Source organism: Tribolium madens, unplaced genomic scaffold (assembly GCF_015345945.1).
Source record: "Tribolium madens isolate multiple individuals breed KSU strain unplaced genomic scaffold, Tmad_KSU_1.1 Scaffold_20;HRSCAF=117;Tcas5.2_LG4, whole genome shotgun sequence".
In the NCBI taxonomy this organism is placed as follows: Eukaryota; Metazoa; Arthropoda; class Insecta; order Coleoptera; family Tenebrionidae; genus Tribolium; species Tribolium madens.
The window spans coordinates 1,894,038-1,907,444 of NW_025400985.1; the positions used below are offsets into that span (position 1 = coordinate 1,894,038).

At 29.8% G+C, this 13,407-nt stretch overlaps 2 protein-coding genes across 4 annotated transcripts in view; one reads left to right on the top strand and one right to left on the bottom strand.

The window, feature by feature from the left end:
• Positions 1 to 13,407, top strand: part of LOC123005483 (cell adhesion molecule 3) — a 198,062-nt gene that overhangs the window by 8,192 nt on the left and 176,463 nt on the right. The window lies entirely within an intron of this gene.
• Positions 10,807 to 11,805, bottom strand: LOC123005484 (histidine-rich glycoprotein-like). The gene has a single exon (XM_044399268.1). It carries the CDS (start codon positions 11,775 to 11,777, stop codon positions 11,031 to 11,033), a length of 747 nt encoding a protein of 248 aa, XP_044255203.1. The 5' UTR covers positions 11,778 to 11,805; the 3' UTR covers positions 10,807 to 11,030.

A 13,407-nucleotide genomic window follows, 5' to 3' on the forward strand; every position in this document is an offset into this window, starting at 1 on the left:
TTTAGGCATAATTTTGCATTTTTTTACCTTCTTCTTTTGTAATTTTCTCAAAGAAAAATGCTCTAAATTCTTTGAAATACACATTTCAGACTTAAATTTGCCTTTTTTTTGACAAAATCTTTCTAATTCTAAGGAAAATTCTTCAAATTCATTAAATAAACAAAATTGGGACACAATTAGGCTTAATTTAATAATTTTTTACCTTTTTCGCACAAAATCTTCTGAATTTTAAAATACGAATATTCTCATAGGAAAACGCTCTAAATTTAATAAAATAAGCAAAAATAACACATAACATTAGGGTAAATTTTGCATTAATTTTTATTCTTTCAAAGTTTTTCAAACAAAACCCTCAAATTCTATTGAAATAAGAAAAATGAGGCATTTCAGGTTTAATTCTGTATTTTTTTATCTTGTTCTGACAAAATCTTTTGATTTTGAGAGTTTTTTCAGTAGAAAAAATCCATTAAAGTAAACGAAAATAACGCATTTCAGATTTAGTTTTACTTTTTTTATCTTGAAGGAGCTAAAAATAAAGTATCTAAAGTAAAATGTTGTCATTTTTGGATTTAACCAGTAAAAACTGCACAAAAAACGTTTGTTAGCATAAAAACGACAAATTAGCATCAAAAACCCTATATTTTAACGAAAATAAAAGATAAAATATTGAGTATAGATAAAAAAGTTGTCGAATTACCCAAATTCTTCAAATTTATTGTTTGATCCTCTTACACGGGAGAAAAACAGGACAATACAGCTTTACGACACCTATAAATCCCTCGCATTGAGCGATTTAAACAAGTTTTAAAAAATCCCAAGTAATTGGAATCCAATCTCGTTATCTTTGCATCAGCAGGAATGGTAAAACTCGCAGCCCTCAAAACGTTGTTCTTGATGATGAACGAATTAATCCGGCGGAGCTTTGAAAAATCCGGGACAAAACAGCTTTGATATTTACGAAATAAGCTCAAACAATGATTTTGGTGGGTTTTTCCAGGTGAAATTTTCGAAATGAAATGCATAAAAATAATGAGCCAGTGTGAACCCACCCGACTTTAAAGCACTACACGTCCCGTTTCCTGTTGTAATGAATTTCACAAAGCGTGACAAAGAGAAAACAATGCAGCGACTTTTTTTATTCGCAAAAATTTCAACGCCGGATAAACGTGCAAAAAATCTTTGTTTACGAAATCCCTTGAGCTAAAGCTCAAGAATAAATTATGAAAGTGGATCAGTCAATCAATGTTGCCAACACTTTAGGGTGAAAAATCCATACTCCAAGACTTTTTTTTCTTCAATTAATTACTTTGTATAGTTGGATGGTGAAGTGGCGACATGGCCATTAATAAAGATAGTAAACTAACAAGTGATGGCAAGTCTGCTATAACTTTTACGGCTTCCATAATAATTGTAGTGTCTAGGGGGTTGCTTCCACCCCATTTACGAGCACTACAAGTATTTATAGGCATGCGCTAGAACAATAAAGTCGAGACATTGACACCCCCAAGAACCCTTCAAGTGATCTTTTCAATATGGACCCTTTGTGCAATGTACCCTTTAAAAGCTGTACTCAACTACATGAATATTACTCGGGGCTTTTACACAATTGCCGCGATATTTTACTTCCGGCCTTTTATAGGCGAATACGTTACCAACATTGATACATTTTTGTGGGTCTAGCGCTCTAAAGTCCACTCAAATATACATGGGTTTTAAGACACACAACTTCGTAAAGATAAAATTATTGGGCGGATGTGAGGAGCAACTTGGTTAATTTTGAATGCTGATGCACCACTTGCATATAAACTTTGCACTTTCATCTGTACAAAAGCTTTCACAAATTTTCATTGAATGATAAAATAATACTGAGACTTGATTACGAGACGTGGAACTTCAATTTAGATGCTTTGTCTGATCTTTATTAAACAAAACGGATTAAATAGAGCGTTGTTATTATATTAGGCGACTGTCGTTTGCCGACAAACAATCAAAATGAAAATTTCAATTTTCGGAGACGCAAACATCGACAAAGACAACTTTTATGAAGAAAGTCCACTGCTTTAGTCACTTAGTCAGATTATAGCAAGATTTTTTTTGTGTTAATTAAGGACAAAAACATGGTCTACAAAATTTTGTTTTTGTATAGAAATTTAAAAATTCAAATTCCAAAGAAAAATTCTTCTATCTACAAGCGTTTTTTCATCATTTCAATTAGAGGGTTTTTTTGGATCATAGCTTTTGTAAAAAGATTTTTTTTTATAAAAGTTTGCCATTTGAAGTAATAAAAATTTTTGCAGAATTCAAAGACACAAACAAATTTTATTGACTTTAATAATCTTTATTTTAAATAAAAAACTTGATTTTTTATAATGTTGATCGTTAAAGACTTCTCAGAAATCAAGGCTCTGATGTAATTTAGGTTTTGTTCTTAGCTTATCAGAAAAAAAATTATAAAAAAAGATGAAAAAAAGAAAAACACTGACAAAGCAAGAAATCTGTTTTACTTCAAGGTCTAGTCAAATTATTTCAAGATGTTTTTTGTGTTAACTAAAGACAAAAACATGGTCTACAAAAGTTTTGTTGTTTTTTTTCTAAAAAATTAAAAATTCCGAAATTATTCTAGAGTTACTTAGATCTATCTACAAGGTATGGAATAAGTTTTTTTCTAATCATTTGCCTCCAGAAAATAATAATTAATAAAATTTTAAGTGTTTCTTAAATCGCCTTTATCAAAAATTTCTTATACTAGATTGCCATTTGAAGTAATTAAAAATTTTGCAGAATTCAAAGACAAACAAAACAAATTTTATTGACTTTAATGAAAAAACTTGATTATTATTATTAATGCTGATCGTTAAAAAGCTCTGATATAATTTACATTTGGCTCTTTGCTTAACAGAATAAACTTGAATAAAAGATAAAAAAAGATAAATAAAAAATAAACACCGACAAAGAAGAAAATCTACTGCTTTACTTCGGATCAAGGTATGGTCTACAAAAGTATTGTTTTTGTGTTTTTTTTTCTATAACATTAAAAATTTCAAAATTATTTTTTTCTAGAGTTACTTAAATTTATCTACAAGGTATGGAACAAGCGTTTTTTAAATCATTTTAATCATAGTCTTTGTAAAAAAATTTGTTTGTGTTAATTAAAAACAAAAATATGGTTTACAAAATTTTGTTTTTATGTTTATGTGTTCTTTTTTCTAGAAAATTAATTTTTTCTTCTATCTACAAGGTTTTTTTAATCATTTATGAAAATATTAAATGATAAAGATTAAAGGGTTTTTTAATTATAGCTTTTGTGAAAAAAATGTTATATATTGGGTCGCCATTTGAAGTAATTAAAAATTTTGCAGAATTCAGATACTCAAAAAAATGGGAAAATTTAATTCTTCTTGATGCGTTTCTCAAACTGGTTCTAAGGAAAAATACTATTTAAGCTTTTATCATTATTAAAATTATTTAAATTTATATTGTGCACTTTATTGACTTAAATAATCTTTATTTTAAATAAAAAAAGTGATTTTTATTAATGCTGATCTTAGAAATCAAAGCTCTGATATACTCGTAATTAACATTTTGCTCTTTGCTTATCAGAAGAAAAATGAATAGAAAAAAAGATAAGAAAAAGAAAAACACCGGCAAAGAAGAAAATCTACTGCTTTACTTCGGATCGGTCTAGTCAGATTATTTCAGGATGTTTTTTTGTGTTAATTAAAGACAAGAACATGGTCTACAAAAGTTTTGTTTTGTATTTTTTTTCTATAATCTTAAAAATACCGAAATATTTTTTTTGTTCTAGTGTTACGTAAATTTATCTACAAGGTATGGAACAAGCGTTTTTATAATTATTTTAATCATGGTCTTTGTAAAAATTGATTTATACTAGGTTGCTATTTGAAGTAATTAAAAATTTTGCAGAATTCAGACAAACAAACAAAAATCGGAAAATTTTATTCTTCAGATGCGTTTCCCAAACTGGTAATGATTTGATTTTAATAAACTTTATTTTAAATAAAAATATTGATTTTATTGATGCTGAACAGAAATCAAAGCTCTGAAATAATTTACATTTTACTCTTTGCTTATCAGAAAAGAATGAAATTAAATGGGATTGTAATTAAGGCGGAACGGGTTTTAGTTTGTTTCTAAAGCGACAGATGGCGCGGATTTTCTTATTCTATTTTTTTTAACTATTCACGTGAGTTAAAATAAAAAGAAATTGTACACAAAGAGTAACCTTAGCTTATCCAAGGGAAAATAAAGCAATTTAACTTAATTTAAGTTGTACCATATAAAAGTTAGAGGGCGCCAAAGTTTAAAAGTTATTCTTGTTTTTCTTTAATAACTTTCTAATGGAGTACCTAATTGATTTTTATGAAATTTGGTAGATCTATCGGATGTTATTAATAGCAAAAAATCTGGAGTGAACATCACACGACTTTCCTTATCCTACTTATTTGGAAAACATCCTTACGACAATTTAGTGTTGGAAATCCGAGTAGCAAACCTAACGTTGTCGCGGGTGCACTTTTTTTTTAGTTTGGTACCCATTATTATTTTTTATTTTGTCACATTTTACAGTTTAATAAAGTATATTTCATGATTCTAAATTATTTTTATTCTCATGAATTTATTGTATCTTTTTTTTGGTCTTTGTTTCTAGCTTTTATACCAAAAAAGTTATAGACCGATTACACGGGTCAGCTTGTAGTTAAAAAACGACAAGGTAATAAAGAGCGGTGTGGTTCATCACTGGTTACTTCCCAAACCACAATTGGATTTGCCGAATGAAACAATTATTCCAATTAGCACCTCCGAATTGAGTTTCGTATAGGGGTGTCACATTTAATCATACATAAAACTCCAATGTTTTTAAATTAATAGAAACGCGTTTGAATTTTTTTTATCAAAGTGTAAATTTCCACAAAGTGCTTTCGACAACAGGTAGCTTAGTCGCTTGTGGTTATTTCGCAAGTCTAAAATCTTAATGGAATCAAGTAGCGATCAATCTTGTGTGGTAACGTAATGCCTGTGCTTATTATTGTACGGCGGCGCTGGAGTAAATCACATTAAGATGTTGGATGTCACATCACAATAGATCAAAGATACAGTATGTTTGCTAAACAGAGGGAGAGCGTGTGTGAATAATTATCACAAGGCGACAAAAAAAGTCATGTCGTGACAACTTGACAAATTTTATATCATTTTGTTCGTCTCAGTGAGACAAATCAAATGCACTAAAAAAATTTTTAAAAAGTCCACACACTTTGAACAAAATAATTTTTTTCTAATTTAAATGAATTTAAAATACTTTAATTTTAAAAAATCATTACTCAATAACTATTAGGCCGATTTCCTTCAAATAAAGGCCATTCTAAAGGGATGGCCTTGCCCTCTAGAATGATATAAAATTTGAAATTGAATATTGGCAAACTTTTCTTCGAACAGTGTTCGAAGAAGTTCGAAGTAAATCGAAATAATCTAAGAAAAACCCTACAAGTAATTTTTTTTCATCATCACCATCGTGTAGAGCATCTCTTTATTAGTTGTAATCCAAATTTTCAAAAAAATATACCGAGTAGTTTTCAAGATATGGTTTTTTGAAGTTATGGTTTGTTAATCAAGCATTGCGCCATATAGGAGAAATGCAAGTTAATCTTACTTAAAAGTGCATTTTTATAAAAGTATTTGTTTTAAGACTCTTCTTTTGCTTAAAAATGGTCAATTGCACCTTCTTTCTTTTAATTAGAATAAACAAAAAACTGCTTGTTTACTTAAAACAAATAAAGAGTACTTGCGTACTAATTAAAGCAAATAAAGAGTTTTTTTGTTGTAAAAATGACCACTGATCATTGAGCAAAAAGGATCTAGAAGTTTAAGGCACGAGTCTTAAATATAAGAGCAAATATTTTTCAAATCAAATCACTTTCCATTCAGATTTTGACTTGTTCATTTTGTTCTAGCTTTCTGAACTTTTTTTGAAAATGTTCTGAGCAAATGCTTTCTCATCTCTTTCTAGTGATGTTAAATGCAATATGTCACCTGATTTATTTTGTTGGTAATTCTACGATTAGCTTCAGTTAGGTAGTAGTTGTTGTGATAACAGTTGCACACGAAGCAACTGACTTATTGCATTCAACATCAGTAGAAAGTGATGAAAAAGCATTTGCTGAAAACATTTTCAAAAAAGTTCAGAAAGCTAGAACAAAGTGAACAAGTTGGAATCTAAATGGTAAGTCATTTAATTTGAAAAAGATTTGTTCTTATATTTAAAGCTACTGCTTTAAACTTCTAGATCCTTTTTGCTCAATGATCAGTGATCATTTTTAGAACAAAAAAACTTTTTATTTTCTGTAATTAGTACGTAGGTGCTCTTTGTTTGTTTTAAGTAAAGAAACAGTTTTTTGCTTATTCTAATTAGAACAAAGAAGGTGCAATTGACCATTTTTAAGCAAAAGAAGAGTCTGAAAACAAATACTTTTATAAAACTGCAATTTTAAGTAAGATGAACATGCATTTCTCCTATATGGCGCAATACCTGAATAGCAACTTCAAAAAATCATATCTTGAAAACTACTCGGTATATTATTTTAAAAATTTGGATTCTCACTAATAAAAAGATGCTCTACACGATGGTGACGAAGAAAAAAAAATTTACTCGTAGGGTTTTTCTTAGATTACTTCGATTTACTTCGAACTTGTTCGAACACTGTTCGAAGAAAAGTTTGCCAATATTCAATTCAAATCAAATTTTATATCATTCTAAAGGGCAAGGCCATCCCTTTAGAATGGTCTTTATTTGAAGGAAATCGGCCTAATAGTTATTGAGTAATGATTTTTTAAAGTTAAAGTATTTTAAATTCATTTAAATTAGAAAAAAAATTATTTTGTTCAAAGTGTGTAGACTTTTTGAATTTTGAACAAAATGATATACAATTTGTCAAGTTGTCACGACATGACTTTTTTTGTCGCCTTGTGTTAACGTATTCACACCCAGAAAGGAGTAAAAGTTGTGGTCATTTCCTCGAAATCAGAGCCAAAGCCCCCGAAAGCCGGTTTGGTATCAACGAGTTTAGTAAATTAGTGAAAATAAAGTTTATATCTTCAGTTGTAATTCATCGACAGCGTTAAACTCCCGTGGAACAATAAAGGTTGCTGTTGTGCTTACAGTAGCTCCCATACACAGTGAATGCTCCAACTTAGTAATTAATTGTTTGAATTTACGGTAAACTTGTCCGCCAACTACGCTTCCCACTAACTTGGATCTTCTCTCTATGCTACAAGTGTTACTTAATTTCAAACTATTGATATCGACGTAAATTGTTTATCAAGTCGGAGCCGCGAATCGCAACCAATGAATAGACTATTTGCTGAAGAGAAACGCGAACCCAGAAATAATATTGACACATGTAATTGTCAATGCGGATAATTGGATTACAATACCAAAGCGGAATTTTGCATTAAATCAGTCACAAGAAAACTCGGTTTAACTAGAACAAGAATTACAGCACAAACACAGAAAGTGAGGCGAATTTTACACCTGGCCACGAGTTATTTTCAACCGTTCAAGAAGAGATATTGCAAAAAATAAGATGGAAATAAATATTTTAAAATTAATGTCCCTTCTCATTTTTTCAAAAATATTTTCACCTATTCCGGTTTTATTTAAAAAAAAGTCAAAAAAAAGTTTTCAAATTATTATTTAAAAAACGATAGCCACAAAAAGGTAATAATAAAGCGATTTAATCCAAGTTATCTCTCTATCAAGTTGCACCGATTAAAAGTGAAAGGACATCAATGAAATTATGATATATTTTGTTTAAATTAATAATAATTACATTAGTGTTAACTAACACAAATAAACATAAAGAAATTAATACCAACATTTTTTTTATACAATTTGAAAAACCATAATAATAAATAGCCAACGTCTAGAATTTTGACACATCTACCTATTTTTTTTACTCTAAAACCAAACCGATAAAAAATTGTTTAAAAATAATTTAATTTGCGAATAAAAAAAACGCCACTCGGATTATGTATAACAAAAATATGGCTTAAAGTTTGTCAAGTTTTAAATACAAAATAATAAAACACTAGAAATAACACCAAAACTTGTAGTTTTGATATCAAATTGCTTGTACCAAATTTCATAAAAATCTATTACTCCAATAGAAAGTTATTAAATAAAAACAAAAATATTTTTTAAACTTTGGAATCTTCTAACTTTTAAATGGTGCAACTTGAAATTAACTTAAATCGCTTTATTTTCACCTGGGTAAGCTCAGGTTAATTTTTGTGTACATTTTTTTTTCAAATTTTACTAAATGGTTAAAAAGAAAATAGAAAAATAAAATCTGCATCATCTGTCGGCTTAGAAACGAACTAAAACCTGTTCCGCCTTAATTACTAATCCTTTTTTTTTTATTCAAATAAATTTTTCTAATAAGCAAAGAGCAAAATGTAAAGCTTTGATTTCTGAGATGTCTTTAATGATTAGCATTAATAAAAATCAAGTTTTTTATTTATCATTAAAAAAAAGTTTATTAAAATCAATAAATTGCTCATACAATAAAAATTTAAAGAATTTTTTATAATGATAAAAGCTTTCTTGGGAACCAGTTTGGGAAACGTGTCTCAAGAAAAAAATTGTCCGAATTTGTTTTGTTTGTCTTTGAATTCTGCAAAATTTGTAATTACTTTAAATGCTAATCTAGCATAAAACATTTTTTTGAATTTTGCATTAAATCAGTCACAAGAAAAGTCGGTTTAATTAGAACAAGAATTACAGCTCAAACACAGAAAGTGACGCGAATTTTAATTTATTTTCAACCGTTCAAGAAGAGATATTGCAAAAAATAAGATGGAAATAATTATTTTAAAATCAATCCAATTTTAAATAAATTGATTTGAATTTGGTAGAATTTACGCCAACGGAAAACATTTTTGAAAATTTATTAAACACATTTCTGTTCAGTGAAAACTGTCCCTTCTCATTTTTTCAAAAATATTTTCCATTATCCCGGTTTTATTTAAAAAAAAGTCAAGAAATAACTAAAACCTGATCCGCCTTAATTACTAATCCTACTTTATCTTTTTTTTATTCAAGTTTTATACAGTATAAATTTAAATAAATTTTAATAATGATAAAACCTTAAATAGTATTTTTCCTGGGAACCAGTTTAGGAAACGCATCTCAAGAATAAAATTTGCCGAATTTTTTTGTTTTTTTTTTGAATTCTGCAAAATTTTTAGTTACTTCAAATGGCAAGTATGAAACATTTTTTTTCAAAGGCTGCGATCTAAATAACACTTAAATTTTTATCAATCATTATTTTCTGGAAGCAAAAAAAAAACGCTTAATTTCAAACCTTACATAGAAGAAAAAAATAATTTCGGAATTTTTAATTTTCTAGTGAAAAACACAAAAACAAAACTTTCGTAGACCATGTTTTTGCCTTCAATTAATTAAGAGAAATGCGAACCCAGAAATAATAATAATAATGTAATTGTCAATGCGGATAATTGGATTACAATACCAAAGCGGAATTTTGCTTTTGCATTAAATCAGTCACAAGAAAACTCGGTTTAACTAGAAGAGAATTACACAGAAAGTGACGCGAATTTTACACCTCGCCACGAGTTATTTTCAACCGTTCAAGAAGAGATTTTATGCAAAAATAAGATGGAAATGAATATTTTAAGATTAATCCAATTTTAAATAAATTGAATTGGGTAGAATTTACGCCAACGGAAAACATTTATGAAAAAAAATATTTGAATTTTACATAGATAATGCTAAAGGAAAAAGATGTATTGTGATATACAGGGTGCGCCAGAACTCGCGCCCCAGAAAAAATTTTCAAGTAAGATAAGGTTCCAGGAACATGATAAAAATGTTTAAAAAATGTTTATTTTAATGATACTGATGATCTTGTATATGTTTTTTACAATTATTTAATGAAGTTACAAAAATTTTGCTAATAAAAGCCACAAATAACAGTCAACAGAGTTACAATTTACGATACAGCTTCCTTGTTTCCTCTTCTAATTGCCTGTAGCAAAAAAAACTTTGAAAATTATTTTTCCAACAGAAATAAATAGCGTCAAAGTGCAAACTTTAAACCCTCATAACTTCGAAATTTTTATAGATATTTTTTTTTAACATTTTTTCAATGTTGCTGGTATCTTACCTTATATGGCATTTTCCTCTGGGGCCCGAGTTCTCGCACACCCTGTATACTAGAACAAATTAAATGCTCGAATTATAAAAATAAAAACACAGTTCTGTCCAGTGAAAAACGGTAATTTGTCGTCCCTTCTCATTTTTTCAAAAATATATGACATTATCCATTATTTACAGGGTGTAACAAAAAGATAGGGACAAAAAACAAAAACGTAAAAATAAACTTATTTCTCTACCAAATTGCACTGACAACACCAATGAAATTATGATATTTTTGTTTAAATTAATAATTACATTACTGTTAACTAACACAATACCAAAAAAATTTTTTTGTACAATTTTAAAAACAATAATTAATGGCCACCGTCCAAAATTTTGACACATCTACTTGAATTTTTGAATTTTTTATTGTAAAACCAAGGTCGCAAAATAATGTACTTTGCAAATAAAAAAAATTAGGTCATTGGGATAACCTACGTATAATAATCCGATAATCACAGAAATATTAGATGGGACACCCTATATAAATGATTAGGTAAGGAAAATCCAATTGTGTTTTAAGAAGTAACCACACAATTCGCTCTATCACCTTGTCGTTTTTTTAACAATTTGAATAGGGTTTAGTGAAATGAAAAACGGGATTTATTTGTTATTTTTTTTGGTAACACAAATCAGAACAGGCAACAAAGTAATCAACATGAACGAGACTTGAATAAAACAACGTGTGGCGCTCCGTGGGGGTGATATGGGTATCGATGAGTCGTGTTGGATTGGGGTAAATAACGAATCAAATCCTCGAGGCGTTGAAAGGATCAACCACCGGAGCGCTACGAAGAAATCAGTGTTTTCCACCACTGCTAAACCCGTACTCTTTCCCCCCGGAATGTCCTCCCTTCTTTCCATAATCGGAGTGATGCGAGTGGTGGCTTTCGTGTCCCCCATGTCCCTTGAACCCTTTATGGTCATCCTCGTAGTGTCCCTTATCGGAGTGTCCCTTCTTTCCGTAATGATCATCATGGTATCCACTCTTGTGACTTCCTCCCTTCTTGTGATGGCCGGCTTTCCCTCCATGGTGGCCGTGGAAATCGCCATATTTCGAGTGGTGTCCCCCTTTGTGATAATCATCGTAGAATTTGTGTTCTTTGTGATAATCATCCTTGTGGGATTTGTGGTGGTAGCCGGTGGTTTTTTGCCCTTTTTTGTGGCCCTTCTTCTCGCCGAATTTCCCTCCTTTGTGGCTTTTTCCCGCAGCGTGGTGTTCGCTGTGGTGGCCGCCCTCCTCATGGTGGCCCTTGTGGTGGCCGCCCTTTTCAGCGTGGTGCCCAGCTTTGTACTCCTTGCCGTGCTTGCCGTGGCCCCCTTTGTCGTGGTGGTGGGAGGATTTGTAGCCCTTGTCGCCCTTGTGGCCGTGGCTGGAGTGGTGGTCTCCATGATGGGAGGATCCTCCGCCCTCCTCGTGGTGGCTGGAGTGGCCGTGACCAGTGGCAGCGACTTCTAAATCTTGCACCTCATCTTCTTTGATGACCCGTGCAGAGACGTAGACACTGACCAGGCAAACGCCCAGACACAAAAGGAGTAATTTCATGTTAGACACTTGGTGAGATACTGGGGATTTGACGGGTCGCTGAGGTATTTATAGAGAGACTCTTTCCTCACTTAATTTCATGTTTTCCGCAAGATTTGCTAGGAGGGTTTTTGTAAATTAGTTTGATTTGGTGTAATACGGTTTTTGTCGGTTTTATTTAGATTTCATCTTTATGTAATGGGCTTTCTCCGGCGGTATTGCAGTTTGATGCTTGATTGAATTTTGTTTAAGAATTGTGTAATAGAAAAGTAGGACACGGAAAAAAAGCACAATGGACGATTTTTTGCCACATTTATTAGAACTAATTTTCGTAAAAAGCACGAGCGGTTAAGGAATTCGCACTCGGTGTAATTAAATTAGAAAAATATTCCAGTAATTGCATGATTTTATTAAAAACCAACTGTTATCCTTTTACAAAATTCTGGCGGTAGCTCCAACTTTTTCTCCAATAATTAAATTTTGTTTAATCTGGAGGATACGATATTAAAAAAAGTTAACCCTGAAACTCTCACGTGAAGTATTAAAGAGACTAAATTTTGCAAAATAATTGAAATTTATTTAAAAAGTTGTTTTGTCATTTAAGCTCTTCAGATGCTTTTTGTGCTTTTCGTTCGTTTTTTTTATCATACTTTTTTTATTTAGAAAAACAGGTGTAGGTATACGTAGTAGATGCGACAATCTAACATTAAATTTTTTTAATGTTGTAACAAAATCTTTAAAGTTAAGGGAGATTTTTGTTAAAAACTGAACATTTAAGCACTGTTAAAATACTAAAAATGTTAACTTTGAAACTTTTTCACGTGAGATAATAAATCGATATGTTGTAAATTTTGCTAGCTCAATGCAAAATAATTGATATTCATTAACAGTGTATTATTGCTTAAGTTTTTTATATGTTTTTTGTGCTTTGTTTGTTTTTTTTGTAATATTTTTATTTTTTTTTTTAATTTAGAAAAGTAAACGTACAGTATTCGACAATGTAAAATTGTTGTAACAAGATTTCTAAAATTAAGGGAGATTTTTATTAAAAAGTAACAAATGTACATATTTTTAAGCATTGTTAAAATAATTAAAAAAGTTTACTACGAAACTCTTTCATGTGAGGTTTTAATAAATCGATAAATAAATTTTGCCGGCTCAATGCGAAATAATTGATTTTTTTAAATTCTAAATTTGTTATTATTTGTCTTTTAGATGCTTTTTGTGCTCTTTGTTTTTTTTTTCTTATTTTTTTTCTACAAGATTGAGACCATTGTAACAAAATCACAACCGAAATAACTATATTTGTGATTTTTGCATCGATTTAAAGAAAACTTTTAAAAGTAGACACTTACAAAAAATGAGCTAAAAATAAAAGAAAATTAAAATTAAAATTTTAATAAAAAAATGTAAATTTATTATTATTTAAGTTTTTTAGTTGCTTTTTGTGCTTTTTTTTGTTTTTTTTTTTCATATATTTTTTCTATTGTTTTTTTCGTTAGGAGAGTAGATTCGCCAATTTCAAATTGAGATTATTTTAATATTGTAACAAAATTGTTGAATTAAACCGAAATATAATTTATTATAGACTGCTTTTGATTTTTTTGCATCAATTTGAAGAAAACTCTTAAAAGTAGATAAAATAATAAAA